This window comes from Asterias amurensis, chromosome 15 (assembly GCF_032118995.1).
Source record: "Asterias amurensis chromosome 15, ASM3211899v1".
NCBI classification, from domain to species: Eukaryota; Metazoa; Echinodermata; class Asteroidea; order Forcipulatida; family Asteriidae; genus Asterias; species Asterias amurensis.
Window position 1 is genome coordinate 18,044,614 of NC_092662.1, and position 26,268 is coordinate 18,070,881.

General features: G+C 37.9%; 1 protein-coding gene and 1 long non-coding RNA gene across 2 annotated transcripts in view; one reads left to right on the forward strand and one right to left on the reverse strand.

The window, feature by feature from the left end:
- The window catches only part of LOC139948097 (uncharacterized), a 53,565-nt gene that overhangs the window by 4,288 nt on the left and 23,009 nt on the right, over positions 1–26,268 (reverse strand). The gene's annotated exons all lie outside the window — the stretch shown is intronic.
- The window catches only part of LOC139948370 (prokineticin receptor 2-like), a 33,456-nt gene continuing 12,252 nt past the window's right edge, over positions 5,065–26,268 (forward strand). The window contains exon 1 of the mRNA XM_071946510.1: positions 5,065–5,345. Within this exon, the coding sequence (XP_071802611.1) occupies positions 5,080–5,345 (266 nt within the window). The 5' untranslated portion in view covers positions 5,065–5,079. The remainder of the gene's footprint in view (positions 5,346–26,268) is intronic.

The window sequence follows — 26,268 nt, forward strand, 5'->3', positions numbered from 1 at the left end:
AATCTCGGTGTGTATTTTCAATTTAACAGGTAAGAGTGCATTGTGAAATAAAAATAAAAAACCACTGACGTAGAGAATCGAAGTATGAAAGCTTGTATTGATCAGCGAATCAGGTATCAAATCTTATCAAAGAACCTAGCGTCTACGTAACGGGTCAACGACATAATTATGTGGGATCCCATAACTTTGACGTAGACTTCACTCCGACACACGAATTGAAGTCAATAATATGGTTGTCCTGGTTATTGTTTTCCTGTAGTCCCGCTCGCCTTGGGGACATGTGTCTGTTGTTTGAGTTTATAGACGGGTTTATACGTTGACTCTCGAGGCGGTGCTCTGGGTTCATTAAATAATTTATGATTACCGAACATAATCAAAAATTGCCGGCATGCCGCGATCGGGTATGCTTTATTTTTTTATGAAACAAAAACATGTTTTTCTGAAGCAGTTGTTTATAGTGGAAAATAATACTTGGCTTGGCACTGAATTTGAAACTGAATGTATTAATTATGATGATGCGCGCAGAGTGCATGCAAACAAGTACATCCCTGTTCACACTGTATATCTTGTACCCATGGAATAAACCCACAGTTACCCCGAGGTAAATACCCATTTGCCGGGTCCAGGAGGGAAGCAACCCTAGTGTGAAAAGGGACAGCCGTTAATCCCCGCAGTTCCCCGGGGAATAGGCCCTATATAGAAAGGGGCTTGTTAATGGTATATGGTATTTCTTGCAGAAATACCTACACACGCAAACATAGTTTCCTTCGTAATGTTATTACAATATCCCCTGCCAACTAACTATTTCAGCATTGCTAAAACCTAATCTCTGAAAACGGCGTATACAACATTGTTTTCGTGCGTTTTCTTAGTGATAGCAAGCTCTTCGTTCAAACGAGAGCTCAACGTGTTTACCGATAATTACACACACAATTTCCCTAGGGATACAATCAATGAGACCGCTTTTGACAAAGTGTTGCGTATAGGACTATCCAAACTACAATATTATACCTTTCAGCCACAGAGAAGAACGACAAAGGCAAAACACGCTAATTAATAATTTTTGTGTGGAATGGTGATACAATAATTCTGTGTATTTTTCGTTATACGTTCCAGATAAATAGGGACACACCCATTTTCTTATAACATCTACGCGTCGCTTCACCTCGCTTCCTAATTCCTATCGATTCTGTAACATACAACATTGTTAGACATATTATTTTACCGCGATTGCACTTGTTTTTAAACAGCCTTAGAAAAACGGCTCCAAATATAACAAAGATCCCCAAGAAAACAAATCCCACAATAAAAAGCCCAAGGCTTGCATAGTATTAGGCATTTATGTATGCCACGTTGTAAAAACAATTTCTTACATCAGTGAAAGTCATTTCCAACTGCGGGCGATGAAAAAAAGGAACAAAATTCAATGCATGTTAATTGGCGTTTGTCCCCGAAGCACGTTGGAGGTTCAGGTGAAGAAGAATCACGTATAATAGAAAAACGACATTACGACATCAGCGAATGAGAAAACTACTCGGAAAAAAGATGAAAGTGTGACAAGTACAACAAGCTCGTACCTCTGTGTTTCACTGAGGAACACTGAGGGCTTTAAGTTCGTACCTCTGTGTTTCACTGAGGAACACTGAGGGCTTTAAGCTCGTACCTCTGTGTTTCACTGAGGAACACTGAGGGCTTTAAGCTCGTACCTCTGTGTTTCACTGAGGAACACTGAGGGCTTTACGCTCGTACCTCTGTGTTTCACTGAGGAACACTGAGGGCTTGACGCTCGTACCTCTGTGTTTCACTGAGGAACACTGAGGGCTTTACGCTCGTACCTCTGTGTTTCACTGAGGAACACTGAGGGCTTGACGCTCGTACCTCTGTGTTTCACTGAGGAACACTGAGGGCTTGACGCTCGTACCTCTGTGTTTCACTGAGGAACACTGAGGGCTTGACGCTTTGTAATCACAATCACTTGTTGGAGAAATTACTAAATTACTTGTTGCTGAGATAACAATTTAGAAAAAAATGGTGCACTGACCTTTAAGCTTAATTCTTATAAAATTACTAATAACGTCGGGTCCATTGCCTTGATGACCAATCAAAGTCTACTGATCTTCATTACGTGTACTAGCTGTTCGATATTCAATCAAAAATCACCTCAGCGCTGAAATCCAACACTAAGTTAATTACAAGGTTCGCATCGTCTATTCTCCTGTTGTTTCTACATGTGGTAAACTCAAACAAAAAACAAACAAAAAACAAACAAACAAACAAACAAACAAACAAACAAACAAACAAACAAACAAACAAACAAACAAACAAACAAACAAACAAACAAACAAACAAACAAACAAACAAACAAACAAACAAACAAACAAACAAACAAACAAACATACATACGTACATACATGTACATACGTATACATTAGGATAACATTCATTTTACAACGGGCATTTTACAGACTTCTGCCAAAGGAATAAAACATTAAGTTTACAGTTCTAGAACAATAATGGAACAATTAAATTTCGTGTGATATTGTTTACAGTTAATTTCAGGAGCAGTTTATCTAATGGAGAGGGACAGCTTATTGCACAGCTGAGATCTGGCAACTGTACTTGCAGTTTTACTTTAACAAAATCGTGTTCTTCAGTCTTATAAGACATTGATTTCATAGTCAAATTGATTTTATGTAAATTAAAATGTGGATATGCTTTCATATGTGACGCTAGGTGGCATGATAAATTAAACTGGTCCACAAAATGAAATGACGACAATGACACAAACAGGAGACCCTTGTCTACTGCCATCTATAGTGTCTGGATATCGTTATTAAAAAAGGCCCAGCCACCAAAACAATGTCATACTCTTTACAACATTCAACACGTTTAATTTCGATCGTTTCAATTGCTCTATATATATTCACACTTTGACAGAATACAATCCTGAATTAGGCCAGACGTAATTTGCTCAATATAGTTATTATCCAGCCCCGAAAACCTTGGACGTTTACTTCAGCGTAAGTAATGCCCAGGATAAGCTACGCATGACATACAGGAGTGGATTTGGTCTTGTCACCTCAAGAAATGATAATGCCACGACTGTCATTGGAACGCTAAGGCGATACCAACTGTAACAGGATAGCTTCCCCTTCACTCTGAATGAATAAACCACAACCACCACATGCCCCTTGACGTCGCGACGGCATCACGTGTTTCATCAACGCACCAGTTATCCTCATACGATAGCAATGAATTTTAAGTCACCGGTTGGTTCTGTGTGTGTGTGTGTGCGTTTGTGTCCACAGTCTGATGCTGAGCTATGCCAGCTTCCGTCAAACGTGGGAGAGTGTTTTTCACTGGCTGTATAAGTGATTTTTGCTCAAGTATCGGTTCTGCAGGGTTATTTCAGCGGCTAGTCCGGTCGTTAGTTGTTTCCTTTTCCCCCCTCTCGGGCGGAAGTTTTATTCACGCAGGGGATTTGTTTCGCCAGCTTTGATTTGAAAACCCGGGCCCAAGGCTGAGTGCATGTGGCGAGTTTTTTCGCTGAACTGATTTTGATTTTCAAATCAAATTGAAAAAGCTCTCATAATATTTGTGTAACTAGGTTCAGATTAAACATTTTTTCAGATGCTTTGTTTGAATGTAGACAATATTTAAATCAGGTTTGGTCGGTACAACTGCGCTTTACTGGACTGCTGTTCTTTAACTTTGTCTGAGTTGTTTGACGAACCTGACCAGGATTCAGACTATTTACTTTAGCGATGTGAGTGAAGGCTACGAATGGTGACTCCATTGCTTTGATATCAGTTCTTCAAATACGTCTGGAAAGGACTTGAGTCCGGAACTCCATCCATGAAATAATATTACAATGCGGGCCGGCAAAGTTGTTGGCTTTGTTATGAAACACTGATTGAAGGCTAAGAAACGTGATTAGACTTTGTGATATTGTAATCAGGACAGGTTCTTCACTGTAAAGAAGTGCAAAGCTGATGTGGCAAACTCCGTAGATCCAACGCACTCACAGGTAAGTACAGTTGGTTTATTTAAAACTAAAAACTGTCTTCTTAAAACAGGTGTTTACTTTAAGGGTCTCGCGGTAAAGAGCTTTCACGATTGAAATAAACGAGTTACCTACTATTCTATTTGATTTACCTCAGGAATTACGAACTTGGTAGTGCAATTTGCCATTATTTTTCAACGTCAAGTGCTTTAATCATTGGCCCCAGCTGCGGTTTTGAGGCAATTGAGCGCAGAAGCATTTATTAGCCTTGTATATATCTGAAGGACGTGCCTTACTGTATTCATCCAAAGAATAACTTAACATTTTGCCGTGTAGTACTCTTTACTCAAATAAGTGAACATCTGGGAGTAAAGGTGGCGTAGACCCCAGCAATCACGTTAACAGTTTATGTTATGGCGTGGAATTGTAGCTGCATGGTGTGCGTGCCTCTACACAAAACACAGTTTTTGTCGTGTCGTAATTGAAAGTGTGCACAAATACTTGCTCAGCAGAACAATGAGCAAGAACAAAAAGCTACCGACCAAAACTTGTCGGATGTTGTTTTCCTCCCAAATATTCTCTGCTTTGTTTGCATAACGCAATTTTGTTGATACAGATTCAATATTAACACGATTGTTGAATATTGTAAGCACTTGATACGATTTGTTTCTGGCCAGTCATCAGCTGCACCAAAGTCCATACATTATTGACACTTATGTTATAAATGACCCCTAGTTTGTGGCAATCTTCATGCCATTTTAATGATTTCTTCAAGGTAGAGGGGCACCCATTAATGCACTAGGACTCCCCGGTCATACGTTTATGATTGATTTAGGCTCTTCTCTTTACAGGTTTCCCTGCATCACCAAGACAATATTATGGCGTATGAGTTTTTTGGATTCCAGGGGATAAACCCCAACTTGTCCGAGTCCCCAGTGCCCCCATTTGACGTGTATCAGATGTATAACTATGAGTACGAATCGTACTACAACAACTCTATCGTGCTGGAGCCCAACCCGGTATTTCCACGCGTTCACATTGCGGCCAAGATTCTCGTGGGTGTGAGTTTTTCTCTCATGATAAGCGTCTGCGGGATCGGCAATCTTCTACTCTGCTACGTCATCTATCGCTTCAGACGCATGCGCACGACAACCAACCTACTGATCGGAAACTTGGCATTGTCGGATTTCCTGGTGGCGGTGATCTGTGCACCTTTTAACTTTTATTTCTACGTGTTTCAGAACTGGCCTTTCGGAAGTGCGTTGTGCGCAGCCGTTGGGTATCTAAAAATCACTTCTTTGTACGTCTCTACAAACTCTCTCCTGGCCATTGCAATTGACAGGTAAGGCAAACCTCTCAATTTCAGTTTACTGTTTTTTTTAATTAACCTTTGACATTTTGCTGTTTAGACGAGAGACATGTTTTTATACAGATGCTTTGTCGCACCTGGTAAAAACTTCACCTATATCTGTGAGACACTTAAATATGTGTTTTCATGACACTATTGGCTAACAAGTTTACTTTGCAACCGGCATTGTGTTAGCAGGGTATGGTTTATGGCTTTGTGTAATGGACAATTTTTAAAAGAAAATTGCAGCAAGTAATTGGAGACATTGCTTTGGAAATAAAGTCAAAGCATTATTTACCGAATTAACCTCATTTGGGTGGGGCTTAGGAATCCATGTTCTAAAACACCAAAGAAACTGCCAAAATGTGTAGACAAGTCATTATTTTGTATCATGAGATGTAATTTGTGTCTTCTAGTGTCTGGATAATATTGTTAAATCCGTACACGATGTTGTTGTAAATCTCAAACATAAGCCACTTCGCGTAGATTGACCATAATCAAATAGAGCTCAGTAAGAAACAGCATTTCCCGAGTTAACACTCAAACAAACCACCGAGGCTGGCCAAATTCACAGGTTGTCATTGGGATTCCAGCCCAGACAAACACTTTAATAATTAATTGGACTCAACCACACTATCTCCAGTGTAAATAATTTTGGGCACGCCTGCATACCCTTTCAATTCCCCCGGGTTCCCTTTTACACACTTATACCCCGATGGTGTGGCGATTCCCTTTCAGATGGTATCCCAAAGAGTAGAAATCAATCTTAATTGGAAAATTCGTAACGAAGGCTTTGTATCACACTTTCTCCGTTTCCCGGTGGATTTCGCAGTAAACATACAGTTTGCATCGAAATACTGTATACATTCAAGCGGGGGCCTTAATTTCCACAATACCAAAAGCAAAATCATGTTTTGTTCAAAGCCCGCAATTTACATGAAACCAACCCAAACCCCTGAGCGTTAGACTTTGATATGAACGTGGCCTTTGGTTGACCCTGTTTATGAGTGTTCATCATTTTCTCAATCATATGCCTAAGTTATTTTTGGTGTGTATGCTTCATAAGGTGAACTTTATAGGGTAAGGTGTTTTTACTCGTTCACACTTTCCACGCGGGATAGAAAACTAACAGCGAGTGGGCAGATCAATTAAACGTGCATGGATAGACGAGTGTACAGTTTATCATGTTTAACGAAAGCATTGTTTCACCCGTTGCCCACACACACACGATTCTTGTTATACACTTTTCATCAAATACCTATACTGTGCAAACAAAGCAAACCTTGACAATAAGTGAAGCGTACTTGTTAATGCACTCGTGAAACATGCGCACGATTCCTAATGCTTTTAGTATTTTGAGTAACAGCCACTACTTGGTGAAACGAGCCACATGGTTCGGGAGATTGATTCTTCTCTCGTCAACATCGCTCTGAGCTGAGCAGTGCCTCGCTTGCTTATGTGGATAGTTGAGTAGGATGGTGTTGTGCCTTATAATATAGGAAGATGTACAAAATTGTGATGTTTGTTAAGTTTCATTCCATCACCATTAATGGTTGCAGGCAAAATCTCTACAAAGAGCTCATCCCGAAATAAATGTTGCTTGAATCTATTTATTTCAGCGAAAGAGTCTATAAGTGTTTAGACGATTTAAATTACTTTGTTCTGTTCTCCACATAAATGTTTTATACGCAATATCAAAACAGAAACCTTAAAAAAGGTCGTGTCCGAGAGTTTAAGCATGTGATTTCTTTTGGTGCTGTCATGCAGGGTAAAGAAATGTTATATGAAGTAGGAAGTTACACAGTTCATCAGAATTAATTGATTTGATTTTGCAACCTTGCCCCCATTAGTACAATCACGGTTCATCCTCTCCAAACACACACACACACGCTGCCAATTTTTGAATTATTTCTCACTTTAAACGTTAATTATAAACACACAGCGTGCGCGCTTCAGTTATTAAACCTTATGGTGTTTGTGTCTCTCGTTTAGAAACGGCACCCAAGAATGTACTCCACTTTTGAAATTTCCTGTTTCCATACGTCAGCAGAAATTTATTAGTTACACAATATCGTCAACACTTCCCAAAGCTGATAGTGCACTGAGCCCGAAGTTAAACTCAAAACCTCGAATCAATTATGTTGTCGTAGTTCATCAGTTGTGACAGCGTCATGAACCCATACTAGTTTTTATTCGTGAATCAATCATTGATGTCGTCTGCCATTAGTACTCAAGTGTATCTGTCACTGATATAAATTTACTCTCATATATATAGTTTGGATATACTGCTGTTAAACAAGTCATGGTTTAGTTGGCAATCGCCCTTAATTAAAAACATATCGTGTGTAGTTCCTTGTTTGCAGTGGCAATCAAGGATACATATTCTTGTCGTATGCAAAGTGTACAGACTATTGGTATCCCCTCTACCCACAGTTCAGACACATAGGTTTGAATTACGAAATCAACGTGACATCGACTAATTATTTTAGTTCATATTATTGATCATTCGATAAACAAAGAATCAATTCCCATAGATAAGCCATTGTGTCTTGGAGTGTAGCGGGCGACCGGTCTATAGCACCGGACCCAAGTTCTAATTTTAACATGGGCTCAGATCCCGATCACGGTGTATGAGTCAACTCGACCCAAAACTGTGTCAAACTGACGCAGAATCTGAGTCAAACTCAATGAGACCGGTTTCTAGGTCAGCATTCCAGGCCCAGGATTTGTTTGAGACTGAATCACTGTTTGGGCGTGTATCACTGCAGCTATAAACCGTCCAATGCAATCTTCTTCGTCTATCCGCAACCATAAGCTTGGACGTGACAAGGATTTCTGTTTTTCATAGAAGCGTCGCATGTTTCGCAAATGATCGATACTTATTAGAGTCGGCCTCTGTGGTGCTGACAAGTAAAAATGTTGCTCTGAAATGAGCGAGCTTGTATTGGATCAATCATGGAAGAAATATTGATTGGAAGGCCATCGTGTTGGAAGGCCATCTCTCCTAACACTCTTCCTCGCAATGAAAGGTCGCTACTAAAATAAACTACAAACACACAACTTCCAACCAAAACAAGTTACTTTAAAGGGTGCTTACAGAATTGAAAACATCTTTTTATTAAAAAAATTGCATTAAAAACATATTAGTACTTAGGATTTTGCCTTTCGCATGAATGCGATTATTGTACAGCACTAAGTGTTTCCGCAGCCTATGTAAATCACTTTCAACAGCGCTGTTTTATTCAAATTATACATCCGTAAAATTAATTTCAAAGCAATTACAATCTAAACAGTATAGTTTGGATATAATTATTCGTTAGAAACACAGGGACGTTACAAATCATTAGATTACGACCACCGTTTTGATTAACTCCCAACCTTCGAATTTGAACAGAGTTTGACTTTTTTAAAGGGGTGTAACTGATAAAGTTTTGAGCTTTTATTATTAGATTTTATTGAATTCGCAACGACTTTTTCCGAAAAATGTAGCAACATCCCCAAAAAGCTCACGAGGTAACCAAACAATTTTCCCCGCAGGCCTCGGGTTAATAAACTGTGTCACATCCCATGAAAACACATTGACTATATTATTGTATAGTTTAAACTATAATTATGTGAAACGGGTCCAGACTTTTATCGGCCTAAGCGCATACGCCTTTTTGAAAGAAAAGAAAAAACACAACACGAAAACACAACGAAAACGAAAATACAACCTAAACGAAAACGGTGAGGAAAACATTTTTTTTTAAAGAGCGACGTCTCCCTTTAACCGAGCCAAGGACATCGCCTACTTATTTCATGCATTATTGGCTATTATTCTAATAGACAGCTGCATAAAATGCCAGCTTTTTGTTCTTCAGTTCCAATATTAAAATTGCCATTTATCGGCAGGTATTATCACAGGCATTAGTCGACACTTAGTTTGCTATGATACGTGTGTTGTATGGTTGATATAGGTCTATATTCTATTGTCTTTGGGCCATCGACTGGAAAGTCGAAAATCAAACTGGTTACCTTCCTATAATGTAAGGTTGTAATTATACGATGCACGACTCACTACCAAGGATTCCCGGTAGTATTTGTTATTTTCGAATCGAGTTAAAAACACGAGGATACTAAAACGCAAAGACAGAGTAGAGCAACGCTTTTAACTCCCTGTCTCTAAGCACGCAGTCAGTGACGTATAACTAAGAGCGAGTTATACAGGGGCACGTATACCCCATGGTGTCCGGCCTCATTTGATATATGGAACTTTTAGATTTGTATAATTTTTTGTGCTGTTATTCTTTAAAAAACATTCTTTTATTTTGACGCAGAAAAATAGTTGCTGTTTTTTTTTTTTTAACTCCACGGCACTTAAAAATAACATAAATAAATGACAAAATAAGATCGCCGAGAAGGGGGATGTTAGAAAAAATAATTCTAATGCTAATTGCAGCTTTAAATGGCCGGAGCTGCCCCTAGAGAAAATGGTCACCCTTTTTGCTACCCAAATTAATCACATAGGCATTCCGTTGTTTACATCAACTCCTGCTGATGATAAAAGAGCTTTCTTTATTTTGTTCTAGAGGAAGTGACACATGAATGTTGTATAATGAAAACACACAGAATTTGTAAACTACAAGATTCAGGAAAAAACGTTCGCATTACATTAATTGCTAACCACGTGTCATCCTTTACGTTGCACTGCCGTGACGCTCCAAAATGGCGTCCAATAGCGAGTTTTTTTCTACCTCCATGATTGACGTTTCACCAGTCGTTTTTCAAAACGAGGCAAGGTCGTAAATAGGCGGACAAGGTTGCTGTGATAGGTGCCTACCCACTAAATACGCAGAAAACAGAAGGCGATTGCATTAATGTTTTATAAACCATTAAAATATTTGCCCACTTGTGATCTTGGAGGCTGTTGACTTCCAACTTGATGTATTCTTGATGACATGGGCTATGACATAAATGGTTCTATTTGCTGAGGGGAGGTGTAGGGAAAATTGTTTTTCAAGATTGATGCTCGGAGGTTTGGAAATGACACCGGTGTAGGGGGTGTTTTATTTAAAGAGAGAATTATTCAAAATGAGCAGAGGATTAAAGTTCAAGAGTCAATTGGAAATTTCAATTGTGAGAATTGAAATATTTTGAAGTTGGTATTTTGGAATATTTATCATTTTGCTATGAGAGTTTTTTTTTAGTGAGTTGCATAAAATATGCATTGACAATGTTTTAAGAATAATTTGTTTCCAATTTTCGTTATAGAATTTTGCATGCATTTCAATTCTGCATTGTCATAGCGTATCAGCTGTGAATTAATATAGCTTTTCTAGACTGAGGCTTGATTTCACAGAAGGGTGTGACGTCATAGAGACGTCCACGTTTTGAGAAGTCTTCATGAGCATATTGGCAAGGATCTTTAAAGTGTGACTTAAATGTTTAGTGCATTTCGTTCATGAAACTCATATTTTGTACAATTTTAGGGTGGGGGTGGATTCCGGTGTGACTGGGAAAATAGCGCCCATATTCCAAGACTGTCTGGAGTATAAATGCTATCCTTGATCTAGAAGCGCTGGCTGGATGGTCGCAATATTGCCAAGCTTAACTGCTTGCATATACGATGTTCAATCGCAATATTGCCCACTAACGATTACTGCGTGCATACGATATGTTGTAGGCTACACTATTGTACATGAGCTCATACTACAGCGTCAGAACTAGCTCATATTCCGAGTTACAGGAGGCCTAACCCATTTTCACGCCAGGCTGACACAGAAAGTGATTAAAAAGGGATTCTAACTTTCGTTAATTCTTCGTCAGTCTGACCCAAAGCTGGTTAATTTTGACACAGATTCTCGGTCATACTGACAATGGTTTAGGCCACACGGGACCCGGATCATTTCTGACCCGGGTCCCGTGTAATTAAAAGGGATTCTAAGTTGGATTCTGCGTCAGTTTGACACAGGTTCTTGGGCATACTGACAATGGGTAGGCCACACGGGACCCGGATCATTTCTGACCCGGGTCCCGTGTAATTAAAAGGGATTCTAAGTTGGATTCTGCGTCAGTTTGACACAGGTTCTCGGTCATACTGACAATGGGTTAGGCCACACGGGACCCGGATCATTTCTGTCCCGGGTCTCGGTGGATTTTTCGTCAGTTTGACACAGGTTCTGGGTCACACTGATGATTTAGGCCACACGGGAAACGGGTCATTTCTGACCCGGGAGTTTAGTATTGGCCTCTCGTGTCTACCCTATAATGAATAATTTACCGTAACACAAGACTCAATACAACACAGATAATGACAAGCCATAATACACTTACCAGTTTTGATTTATTTTAGCTGTACAACCCTTAAAAGGCCGAAGAGCAAGTTAACTATCCAAAAACTAGGGCAATAATTCAAACTTCAATCTCAATTTTTCAGAAATGAGTTTCCCAACTAGGCCTTTTTACAAACATTAAGGGTCTATAATTTCACAAACATTAAGGGCCTATAATTTCATGGCTTATAAATATTTCAAGACACATCTTTCAATTTAATGGACGAAGAAAACATCCCACTTGGGCACTTAAGTTTTTTTTTAAGCATCAATTTTTAAGAAATCTGGAAAACGTACACGTTTTTAATTGTGAGAAATGGACCCATTGCATCGCTGTGCCGGTATCAATTTATGTGATAGGCCTTAAATGTATTCATTTTGAAGCACTAAAACGGAGACGCGAAAAGAAAAACTCTCAGGATTCATGGTGCCTTTTCATTCGTCCCAATCCAGAAACCCTTTTAAATTAGTTACTTCCATATTTTCTCAAGAAAAAAAATAACCACAAATAGGGCCGAGTGCTCAATACTTCTGACGGATTAGTTTTTTTCACCTAGATAACTGGTGCCTTTTTCCGTTCCTGTTTTGCTTATTTGACAGTTTTGTTTTATTGTAAGGGCTCATATTTCCATTAGACTGATTGTGATTGCAGCATTTTTTTCCGTACTGTATGTTCGAGAGGTTTTCTCTCTGTATTGCGACGGGGTGACCCTTGAAGGTTGAACAATTTATTTGAGTTTCACTTAGAAAGTGGCGGATTATCATATCATTTTAGAAATTTATTTTTGTGTACATACAAATTGCACTGGTAAACGTTTGATGTTTACAGAGGACATTCTTCGGATCACACCAAACGCCTCTTCAACGTTGCAAGTGATCTCCTGAACATCAATCAATCTTCCAATCCAATCTCCCATATACACATGCCTCTCATGAGGATTTAGCTTCTCAATTCATCATTTTCCTCACCAGTAAGATATCAACCATTCGTAAGAATCTACCAGTCGTTGATCTGTACACTTCTTCATTTCAAAGGATTGCAGTCTTACTCTTAATCCTTCTTCATCTTCTAGCATCATTACAAAGTCACCTGCAAAGCCATGCAAATTGGACCTGATTCCTATAGACTGTGCAAGTCTCGCGCGCGCCGGAGCGAGAAAACACGACAACTGAATAACTTATTTTTTTTATGAATCAAATCTTCGCTTAATTTTTTTTATTAATGCCGAATCTGAACAACAAAAATACCCATTAGAGCTTGTTTAAATTAGTTTGAGCTTTTTAAACAAATACACAATTATCGGTTAAAGTCTATGTATAGACAAAAGTAAAACTCTGGGACAAGGATGTTTGTTTGATCTTAAATGTTTTGAAACCCGTTTTGTGAATCTACGCCATTGATCTCCATTATACTGAGATCAATGATCTACGCCCAAATGTGAAACTACGGAAAGCTGGTTTATACGCGGACGCACGATGGTCCGCAAGGGCGTTAGATAAACGCGTGACGCAGTTTAAAGAGGAAGCCGACGCCTAAGCGACCAATGAAAAGGCTTGCAACCCCGCGCAAACAAAACAAGCTTCTGCGTAAGTTTCGTGATCGGAGATGGGCACAAATTCTTAATTTTTTACAAATAACCTGACCTGAGGTCAAGTTTTAATATCGGTTTTTCTTCGTTATTATGTTGACTTTATTTTTACTTTTACATATGTTGTTAAAGGAACACGTTGCCTTGGATCGGACGAGTTGGTCTATAAAAAAGCGTTTGAAACCGTTTGTTATAAAATGCATATGGTTATAAAGATCATTTAAAAGTAGAATACAATGATCCACACAAGTTTGCCTCGAAATTGCGTGGTTTTCTTTTTACTGTGCGAACTAACACGTTCGGCCATTTATGGGAGTCAAAAATTTGACTCCCATAAATGGCCGACCGTGTTAGTCGACGAGGTAAAAGGAAAACCGTGCAGTTTCGAGGCATGTTTGTGTGGATCATTGTATTCTACTTTTACAGCATCTTTCTACCCATATGCATAATAATTATAACAAACGCTTTTCAAAGACCAACTCGACCGATCCAAGGCAACGTGTTCCTTTAATTAGTATAACATTTTTAACAACATATGTCATTTTTATGGTTATAAACTATATTAAACTAAAGTAATGGACGAAACAAAATCTCCCCAACGTAAAACTCCATAAGGTTGGGACCACAATGGTCCCGGAAGTTCAAATCTGCGCGAGACTTGCACAGTCTATACCTGTCTCATAATTTGCTTTCATCTACTTCAGTCAGCACTTCATCAATGTGAGTCCCTGAATTCCTCAATACTGCGATTGTAAGCCCAACATTGAACAAAAACCTATATATATAAACCCCATTAAAAATGTTGCTGATATATCTCCTCATCTAATATTAGACACCCAGTAGTTGAAAGGGGCTCAGCATTATATCAGTTTGCCTTGAAGCACAATTTAATCACTACACACTACACAACCCAGACAAGCAAACCAAAATATCCGTCTGCAACAGTAACGCCTCTTAAGGCTTTGAGAGGATTAAGACGCTCGTCACACAACATGGGTTTACCTCTAGAAACAATGTGACACTGCATAATGCTATCAAACATTATGGAATAACTCAGGTCAAAATATGATCAAACTCAAAAGTGGTCTTAAAAAGACACGATTCAAAAGAGACGGAAACTGAACTTCCTCTTAAAATAGTTTGTAATACTAGATATTAATTGGCGTTAAGAAAGCGGACAATTATTTTGTTTTAGTTCGAAAAAAGATGTCTGAAAGATTCGACCGTCACTTGTTCATGCTTTCTCACGATATACATGCCAAGTTTCACCCCCATCTGCCTGGCTAAGATTGGCTAAACTTAGTTTGTTCAAATTTGCCACTGGACGTATTAACACAAGAAGATAACACCTCAGGACACTGACGGCTCTGCTGTTTGAATCGTAATTTTCCCAGATCAAAACCAATATGACAATTTTATATTGAAATTTCTTTTGGACGAGCCAACTGGAAACTTGGTGTTACCGTGTTGTCTTCCCCTTTGTACACGACCCTAAATACGTCATTGATTTTGCTGGCCGTAGGTTTGATGTTGTAATGTAGGCTATAGCTCTTTTTGATGCTACATGACACTGCCAAGATAAACTACGTAGCACCTCAACAAATACACTAATGACACAGAAACGCCCTTGGTTCATCTTATGAGGTAAAAACATATTAATAACCGGATAGTTTTTTTACCAGAAGTCTATACTTTTTGATTGGTTTTTACCTTGATTGAATTATACAAGCTGACCCGTGAATAATTCTCGTAGGAAGTGCATTCGTGGTCGTAACGCGTCAAAACGATTCTGTGTTAGGATCGTACACAAATCACGTTCAGCTACTTGGGTCCCACGTACTTCCAGGCAATACGGAGCTTTGAAAGTGCTACCAAATTTTATGGCGGTCTTAACGTAAGGATCTTATCTTTATTTGTCGTGAAATTAGTGTTGCTGGCCAATGACTATTATTTTAATTGATAAGCCTAAGCACAGTCAAAGAAGCATTTTGTTGTCATGGCTTGATTCAACAGAACGCTAACATTGGACTTTGACAAATTTAGCAAATGAATTAATTTTGATTGATATGTAAAATGAGAAGTCACTACAGATCTTAATCTTACTAAATTAAATAAAAAAGTAGGGCCTCGCTGGTGAATACACCAAGCACTAAGCATGTTCTTCAGATGTGTTTATCTTTACATCTTCAAGACCTATAGGCCTACCGTCATCATTATAGATTACTACGGCAACTCCAATAAAACGCATCTTTACAAGATGGATTGACAGAAGCGCTTGGTGGAAATCAAACCCAGGGTTTAGTTTTTCCGGACAGCAGTTTGAGCAGAAAGTTATGCTGAATAACCTGACACAATCCTTATGAGCAGAGAACCAATTATCCGCAAAACGGAGCACAGCGTTATATTTTGCACTGATAAACCTTTAGCTGCTAAGCAACACTTAAGGGGGAGAATTTAAGCAGCCCTCAAATTGCTAGTGAATCTAAATAGCTTTTTATGTTTGTTCTTGTTGATGTTGCTGTCTCAGTTGCTGTTGATGTCGTCCTTGTTTTTTCGCTATTTATTTTGTTATCGATTTGCCGAACGTGAACCAGGACCAAATTTAAATCGAAACTTTTTTTAGTTCTTTTCTGCCTTTGATGATTTGTGTTCACATATTGGTTGAAAAAATCCCAAAGCGGTGAAAAAATCATTAGGATGGGAAGTACTGTCAACAATATTGATGCATCATAAAGACATTCAGACGACTGTAGCGGTGATTAAGATAACCCCAGCTTGTACTTGTATCAAAATTGACGCATATTATCAGACACTCGTCGCGTCTGTGTATGAGTTGTTTTGCGTTAAATCATCTGTGACTGTTTGACTGTTATATCTCGTTTTAGAACCTGTTTACAACACACGATAGGCCTTCTATTTTACTTACACGCATCAACCTTTACAGTGTCTAGATAATCTTTATGGAGGTCATCTTTGTCTGTTGTTCAGATTTTAGTAACTGCCTGAACGCATCTACAATAGTTGTATACAGTAGAAAGTTAAATCCTGACATTTGATCGTTATAGTTTTCATGAAATTCAAAATATAATGTTCTTTAGACAGTGTCTAAAGCCCATGCTGACTTCCTAATCATACTTGATTGCTCATTTTTAAATTGCAGTACCTAAGGACTGATTTGGGCTATGTCACATGGTTTGGGACAAGCTTGTGCCTATAGCAACCTCTTATATAGCCTCGCGTCAAATACATTCATGTTTGTGCATTTACAGTCTTAATGTCTTTAAGAGAATTACGTAACGAGGCAACAATAACAGCTTCAATGAATTCCAATATACCATTAATGTAGTATAAAAGTTAGATATTGAGGTATTTGGATACTGAAGTATTTGGATAGTGTTTGGTATCCCTAACCACCAATCTTCGCCCGAGACAGCCATAAATCTTATTATAGTCCAAGCATTTGACTGCTGATTTACAATAAAGACTAGCAGAGTCTGACATTGAGATGTCTAGTCTCCGACTCTTTCTTAATTAGCATGAAGCTATGCATATATCTTGATATCAGAGTTCAACAGTGTGGGCGTTAATTTACACGCTGCATAGACTGGGAAATCTTGATATAGGGACATCGCACCGTCAGAACAAATACATGTAGTTTTACGTATAGAAGCTTGGCGTTCTTTCTGCATCATCATCTGTTTACAAAAGAGAGATGCAATATACGGAACGAATGATGATACTACATAAGTCATGTTTCCAACGTACAATCTTTCTTCATTACTGTAACATACTATACTATCACACATTGGTTTGAATCAACGCTTCGAATAATCCAGTTACCAAACTAGGCGCTCTAGAAACGGACCACTGTCACACTATACATCAAACTGCTTCAACCGCACTTACAACTCGTTATAATACTTAGATAATCCATTTCCAAAGTAATGTTATTAACCTGCAAGGATCTCCCATGGGAAACATAAACATGTATCAATCTGCGACCCGATCACTTTATTATAAAAGGTACTTTATCTTCCAAACTGTTTTTTAAACTAAATTGGACGCAGACAAGTTTTAAACGTTATTAATAATGATATACATTTCGTAATAGGTTTTCATATTATAGGGCTACAAATAAAAACATGTTGGAGGTCATTAAATTAAGACGTTACAAACGTCTCACCTATATCCCTTTCGGCTTTGGCTTCTGCTCCGGCTTATGTTTTGTTCGATCCATTTGAATTTTTAAAGCGCACATGCAGGCTGGAGAAAGTTTACTATTAAATTCCGCACAATACGGCAAATATTGATCACAATTGTTTCAATTGACTATCTCAAACTAATACTGAGTTAAAACAACAAGTTTCCCGGTCAGCCAGATTCCGAAATGGATGAAGCCCTTGACCCGGAAAGGGTCAATTCTGACCAGGGAGTGATTAGAGAGATACATTCAGAACCACTTTACAAAAATGTGTCCCTGTCCAAAGTAAATACAAACGATCTACAGAAACAACACTTAACCACTGTTTGCTACACCTATAACACAAACAACATTCTGTGAAACGATCCCTGGTTTAAAAAAAGGAAATGAACAAAAAGAACCAACGCCAAGGCTACCGAGTAGCAATGAAATGAGGTGCAATCACAACTCGACCTCGAAGGAAAAACACCTGCAATCAACTCGTAATGTACGCGTCTCTTAAAACCCAAAACAGAAACGAACTAAACAGCCTTGTTTCTTTAAATAGCACTTTAGATGATGGGCAGGAAAAAGATGGTACATATCATTTCCTTAAAAAACAACAATAATATGTGTAGGTTTGACACAACACTCGAGATCAATGACTGGAATAAATCTGCAAGACTTTGGGTATAATGGTGGTTCGATAATAGCAGAGGAGACGGTGATAACCAGCCGAAGTTTATGGTAAGGACTGTGTCGAGGCGAGTCCTATTGACTGCTTCATAGTAAACCATCCGATACTGAAAGTAAAGAGGCGTGTTTCACTTAAATCAGCACTGATCTAAAACAGTCGTATACCAGTTTCGAACATAATTTTAGAATCGTAAACTGAAGGACACCATTTTCGGAGCGGAATATTATATCGGACTATTATGTTTTATACAAAGAGGTGCCAGTGTAAAACATGGAGGATTGTATCTGACTCAATCACTGTTCATCCATATATAGGGCCCGAAACGAGGCTGGATGGGAAAAAGACCCTGTCAGGCTCCGTCGCAACAACACACGGTGTCAGTTTTAGCGCCGATTATATTGAGCAACGGAATATTCATGTACCAGCATTATAACGGCTTTTCGTTTTGAAACAACACGTGGAGGGTGGATCGGATCGAGTAGTAGCCTTGAATTCAAGGCTGTCGGAATTGTCTATCAGCACACGGAGTCCGTCTGCGCACCGTCTACGCACTGTCCACGCGCACACTCAACTAAATCCACACGCAGGACTCTGTGCAGACTCAATGCGTGTGCGTGTGGATCTTCCTACGCTATCTGTGCATGTACTTTTAGGCAATACTGGTATCTTGACAAAATGAGAGAAAAATGAGAGAAAAATGAGAGAAAAATGAGAGAAAAATGAGAGAAAAATGAGAGACTCCGTGCGCGGACTATCGGGCAATGTGATGGTGCATGACAGCCTCGTAATCAAGGCTAATCGAATTTATGTCATACTGCCCATTGCAGCTGTTGCGCAAATGTGACGTGGGAACCATTGTAAATGCAAACCTGTCGAGGGTTGGGATGCATAATTCCCGCTTCTTATTACGTGAATTGATTAATAGATGGACATTTGCATCGGGGATAGAGAATATTAATTTTTGTTTTACCCAAATACACCGATGTGTGTTACCACTGTGTCGGCATATACTCTGTGAAACCAAACACATGCATACTTAGTCGGATGGGATTCGAACAAACGACCTTTGAAATTTTAGAGCAGTGTTTTACCAAATAGACCACCGAGATTGCCCCTGAAGCTAGAGGAAGTTCGAATCCTAATTTTAGCGATGGGTTTTGCGATGATTTGAGAATTGTTTAATTAGGTGGAATTACAAATAAAAGAAGAAGAATTAACACACACATTAACATAATCATAACAGCCTTGCTATATCTACTGTAACATACGATAAAGGACAGGTATTTCCAATCACGAATTTAATATGGGAAGTATACTTTGATTGGCATTAATTTCCATGACCTTTTTGGATACAGTCAAACAACTACGTTGCTCTTCATTTTGGTATAAATTCTAATGGTTATGATTGTTTGTGGTTGTTTATGCCTCTGGAGAAAGCTATTATAAGACCATCTCCCCTACTCGTTTTGAACATGTATATATAATTTATGTGTGAAATAATAGCAATATTTGTATGAGCGCGTGAACCGTTGCTTTACAGCCGATTACAAAATCTTGTGGTTTCCACTGATCCATGAAGATCAATACAAGCCAAGTTAATTAAAACGGAATTCAAGGAAAAAGCTCTAGCTAATTCACAACTTCATATAGCATAGTTTTAAGGAGTTATTTTTCAGTGAGGATGAAGATATGTTTTAATTAATATTTTGTTTGCGATCAGTACAATAATTCATGCTCCATTGAGCTGCATGGGTTTGAGTTCTTTCTATGCATCATTGCCACACGCACCCAGGTGATTGGGGGCGGGGCGGGGGAATGGATCATGGCCCCTTAGTAATGGCCCCAAATTGTTGTGGCAGCCACAGTGCTTCTATCGCCATGTACAATATTAGATTGGCTGCTGATTAAACTGAATTGCACCCAAGTTTGGTCAGGCTTCAATGGGAGAACTACTATGTGACTAAAGATATGTCATTTCACCATATTTATGAAAAAAATGTTTTATTTGAATTCCTTTACTAACATTAAGTCAAAACAACAATAACATTAACAACTACATAATCAGTGATATACATGAAAGACTTATTCTAAAATCTCGACAAAAGGCTGGAAATTTTCCTTTAATGGAGTTAATATCGTGTGCAAGAAGGAGGAGGCGAAAAGACAACCACGTCTCTTCGTTACGGGATAGGGGTCCTCAAAGCACATTTCAAATAGTCAACAAGTCACATGAGTTACCCACGCAGTAGCATTATAACGTTAACAAGCAGGTTGATCAGGACTAGTCTGTTTACGAATACTGCTGGGCATATTTACAGAATCCTTGGTTTCACTTTGCATTCTGCACCAGGGATAAAACTGCAATCCGTCGCCAAAGAAAATAGACCACTGAATCACAGAACGTATACGTAAAGTTTGAAAGGGATTAAAGTTTAAAGGACATTGGTCACAGTACAACAAGGGAAGAAACGATGGACTGGTTGATTACTAGATTTGCGGATTTGCATCACAATGGAACGATTCAATATCATAATATGGGGTTCGTTATGGGTCTTCTATGAGGAATATGAGATTAAACATTCCGAAAAAATCAATTCTTTTAAGATTCATATCCCAGAGAAGGATTTCAAAGTATCGCAATACGATGTTCTCACAACTGTTTTGTAAAGTACACAAATTATTTGCTAATTCAATGTGCTATCAATTTATTGTCAAACGAGACATGGCAGAAATATAACTTTGTGGTTAAACTTTTAAACTATTTCAACATTTTGTTCAGTGCGGTCATGTTTTAAATCACTATGTCTAGTTGTGCGGTGTGCTTAATTAAAGCAACAACTCACGGCTGACAGTTAATTTATGAAATCACTGCATGTTTGCAACGTGCTTGGGGTCTTCCTACCTGGGTTGGTGTATAATCAGTATTTTATATACGCGATTGCGTCTCGTGACTCGTGAAAGCATGCGGAGCGACAACCCTGCCACGCATGGTCAAACCCTGTTGGGTGTTAGGAACCAAAACCTCTCAATGGAAGAGAGAGATTCAGAATTCTTTATTAATGAAACCACAGTCGGATATTAACTTGGTTTTCAAGGAATTTCCAACCAGGAAGCGTAAAGACATCAGTTGGCAGCAGACTTATCTCGTAAAGATAAACCTGTTTTAGAGCTGTGCTCAAAATAAAGTAAAATGAAGCTTTTAGAGAACACAGAATGGACAATACCTGGTATTTTGCTCAGATTTATTGTAGCACTTTCTCATACTTTGCTAGTCCAACATTAGTGAAGATGATGGAAGAAATATCGTAAATGGGAACCAGTTTGAGTTTTGGCCAATACTGTCACAGCAAATCCTGTTGAAAAGCAAGTAAGAATAAACAGATCCAGAAATGAGATTTTTGAAGTTTTAGCTATAATTTGTACATTCCAAGCACAACCTAAAGTATTTAACGGCACAACTTAGATATTTTGGTTGCATTCCTACGACGAGGTTGTTACTGCAATAATTTACGGGGTTTCTCAACACACTTGTTTATCATAGTCTCGTTATCTCATATGGTAGTTACGTTTAAAGCACTTCCAAGACTTAAAAATCGACATCCACAAAGATGGACCTTACTTCGTGTTAAACTACAGTTGTGCGAAATGTTTATTATTATTATCCATAAGCTTGTAATACAAATTGCGGACCTTACAGTTCCTATACAATTTATAAATACCTTTTATTTGTGAACCTCACAGGTTTACTTCATATAAAGTTACTGAAAATCACATAATTTATTGCAATATTACCCACATGTCTTGATTAAAGTGCCGAAGGCAAATAAAAACAGCAGGTCAATCATTACAGAGATATACACGAGGCGAGTTGTTAAGGATGGGTAATTCGTTTTTTTTTTGGCGCATTTTACTATATCTTGTTTGACACAAGATAAATAGAACACGCACGTTTCATACAATTAAAGTATCACTCCATTTACCTAAATAGAAATGTTACGTTTGTTTCAGGTACAGTAAAAGTAAATACTTAATTTCAACAAAAATCTTAAATATTTTTAAATATTGTGCGATCTTACGATCATTTAAGATGAATGATTCGTGAGTGAATATTTTTTTTTTTTGCGAAATACTTGAAGTTTCACAAAAGAGAGAAGAGAGAAATAAACCACATAAGCAGAAAAGATTTATCCAACCTCTCAAAACACCTGTTTAATCAACAGCGTCGATTCGCACGAACAGACCAGATTTTGTTAAAATTGAACACGTACGCCGCGATACAATTGGTTTGAATTCAGAGGAAAAGTCGATTTTCACGTGCGTAGGAGAACATTTCTGTGTATGGCAAATCAATTTTGCACAAGGTTTATCCACCAACGCATTTCTAAAATTATTTGATTCCGAAAGAAAAAGACTTTCAGCGATGCTGACGATACATTTATACAGTTTCTTCAATGTTATAATTTATTTTTGGTCTTCGCTGCTGATATTAATAACCAAGAAATGGCACTTAGCACGATTAATAGACATAGTCATGGCATGTAACGTGAATAGTGGTCTCGAAGCTATAGGTTATTTGATGGGTTACAATTAAAGAGACTACCAAAGCTAGCAATTATAACATCAAGTAATTCAAGCCAATGACTGTGACGGTGACACAACTGTGGTTGAATTCAGTAAATTATGGCTTCTATACCAGTTTGGAAAAGAAAAAAAACCCTCATATTTCTACCAGTCCAACTTTTACTAAACGGGCAACAGGTTTCCGATGCTCACCGAGGGTTTTGCTCCCCGTTTCCAAACTATGGAAACCACTTTAAACACCAATGCAGTTTGCTCCACTGTCACTGCTGTAGAAAGTAACTTCACAAACTAATGTAATATGTAAAAAATGATTTTTATTTTGCCAATGACGGGAATACAAAGCGGTTGAACAAACACAAATAACGCATAATAAAGGCCTAGAGCTATAGTTCAACAAGAGCAAGGAAACAAAGAAAGAAAGACAGTTAAGAAAAATATTCTTTGTTTGTAGAGGTTCTTGCACTGCGTCCTCGAGCAAGACGATTGTCTATTAATGGCTTCTCTGCACCCAGGAAAGTCATATGGACCTGCAGGAATTGTAATGTTTAATTATGAGTTCCCGAATACCACAGGCTGTGTTTTCTCAAGGGATTTACTGGAGTTAGAATGCTTTCAAGATGCCTGTATAAAATGTGTTAATGCGCAATACACAAGCAATGTCGAAAGTGACTGACTTTATGTCATTGATGGAGCATCAGATAGCTCTCTCGTTTAACTCAAATTAACTCAAATTAACTTAAATTAACTTAAATTAATTCAAATTAACTCAAATTAACTCATATTACTCTGGAGAATCAAAACAGAAAACATTGTCCCACATACACGTCAAACAGTTAATTGTGACAAACAGCACACAATTCAAAATGTAGTCACTCACAGTGAGGGCATTAACGCGTTACAGTCAACAAGCCGAGACTGATAGACATAAACAAAGCTAGAGCATTTAGCGTTTACGTTTATTATTAGAACGAGTTGTTAGTTGGAGATGTCGTTTGATATGACCAGACGACGTCGTACTGACTGGCTTCGTTTCCCTTGACATTTACAGAAATATACACATGGGATGTATGTACATTTTACAACGATATATCTATATTTTATTCCAAGATGTGGTTTGTGTTTGTACAAGAATTAGGAGCGAGGTGATTTTATCAATAATCTTGAGAACAATATTGATCTTAGAAAATGATGACAACTACATAATGAAAACATAATATCTGCTCATTGTTTTATTCAAAACATAATTGAATCTCGAAATTCTTGCTGAAATAAGTACCGAATATCAACAAATTTGACGTATGCAAGTGTTATGAAAAATAAGGAGAATAAATGTTTTATTAATTTAAGTTAACTATTATGTTTGATTGAAATGAATTTTTTAGTTGATGTTATAAGTAGCGGGTGCTTTTATTTGGAACACAACACATACTCAGTCCAGAATGTCTCATCTCTTGCTCTAAGTAATTTGTTATTTTTTGTATGATAGTTCTTGTATTGGTATTTTTTCCTTTCCAAAATTATCCCCACTGGTCTTTAACTATTTATTCAGGTTTGATGTTGAGCGCTTTAAGGCACTGCGTTAAATTAGGCGACTTATCAATACTTGCTCTTATTTCAACCAATCGTGTTCAGACAATTCAAGCTCGAGGGTTTTCTTCAAGAGTCAGTTTCACCTTGCGACTGTTTGAGCTTTACTTTTTACAGGATTGTTTTTACGTATTTTGCTCACATAAAGTTCGGATACTGTTCTTTGACAATTATCACCAGTGATTTCTTAAGGTCAAGCGACGATCGTTCTCTTTTTTTATAACCAGAACTTTCCATATGGATTTTTAAACCTGCATGTTTTAACTGAGATCCTGCTTGCATGCGTATTTTCACAGCGAGCAGTGTCTGTGACGTCATAGGTCTACATCACGTTGCTACAATGAGTTGACCTCTCGTTTTCAACATTAATTTGAGCTGAGTGTGCATCGGATATTTTCTCCTTTTTACACCCATTCCTAGTGAAATTCTAGAATTGCATTTGTTCGTGTACCATATTTTATTTTATTTTATTTTATTTGAAAGTGAAAGCTACTCAACTTTCAAAACATATACATGAGTGCCTGTTTAAGAATGCTAAAGCCACTTGGCTGCCTATCATGATTGTGATAGTGATAGCTCTTGACAACCCAAATAGAAGATCAATACATGGCCTTGTCTTAAGAGACGGAATTAATATCAATAGATAGAGATAGACAAGAGATTCAACTCAACAACTGGTCACCAGTATATATCAGAGCCCACACGTGTTTTACATTAGGCTAGGCTTTAAAACAATGCAAGAATAATTATATCAAATTACTCTTAGTCATAATTCTGCAGGGAAACTGTTGTTGACAGTCAAAAGGTAAACGCGATGAACAACACCTTCTTGAGGTTTATTTCACTCTAATGTTGTCTGCAGATGCCAATCATTTAAAACAAAAACAAACAAAAAGTTTTTTATGAAAAAGAACAAAACAAATCTAGTGCGGCTAGCAGCCGTATACTATATAGGGCCAATGGGAGTTGTAAACACATGCATTGGGGTGAAATGTTCACACAAGCTGTCCTCGGTTTAGACCTCTTTGTTTGCGTTGATATGAGGATGGACTTATAGACAAGCCATTAAATATTTCTTTAACAATATAATTAGTTATTACCGATATCTGACTCAAAGCTACAGCAGAGCTGATGTTAGGCAGAAAATTTACTCGACATAGTGTGAAAACTGTCATAAAGAATGTCTTCAATTCGGGAATGTGATCTCGTTTAATTACGAGTAGTGTCAGCTCATAAATGAAGGACGGACATCCATAAAGATGAGAATCGTCAACTTTACACACACACACACACACACACAAGCACACAAGTTAAAAGAAGATTGTGAATTGCATGCACCAAGTATAATTATACTAAACGATAATGAGAAGATTGTAAATTGCATCCACCAAGTATAATTATACTAAACGATAATGAGAAGATTGTAAATTGCATCCACCAAGTATAATTATACTAAACGATAATGAGAAGATTGTAAATTGCATGCACCAAGTATAGTTATACTAAACGATAATGAGAAGATTGTAAATTGCATCACCAAGTATAATTATACTAAACGATAATGAGAAGATTGTAAATTGCATCCACCAAGTATAATTATACTAAACGATAATGAGAAGATTGTAAATTGCATCCACCAAGTATAATTATACTAAACGATAATGAGAAGATTGTAAATTGCATGCACCAAGTATTATACTACACGATAATGATAACGATGAACAATGATAATTCGCTTGTTGTTTTGTTTTGGTTGTAGGCTGTCATCGTTTTGCTTGGATACAAATTTATCGCAGTAAATATTATATGAGGATAATGGAGAGTATGTTGTTGAGGCAGGGAGAAACAAAGTTAACCCTACCTGCAAACCCACAACCAATGTTCCAAGGATAACAATAATCTAAGCAAGCAATGTTGACTGTTATAAGGATAACAAATAGGAAAAAGTAATTCTTTGCCCATCAGGAAAGAT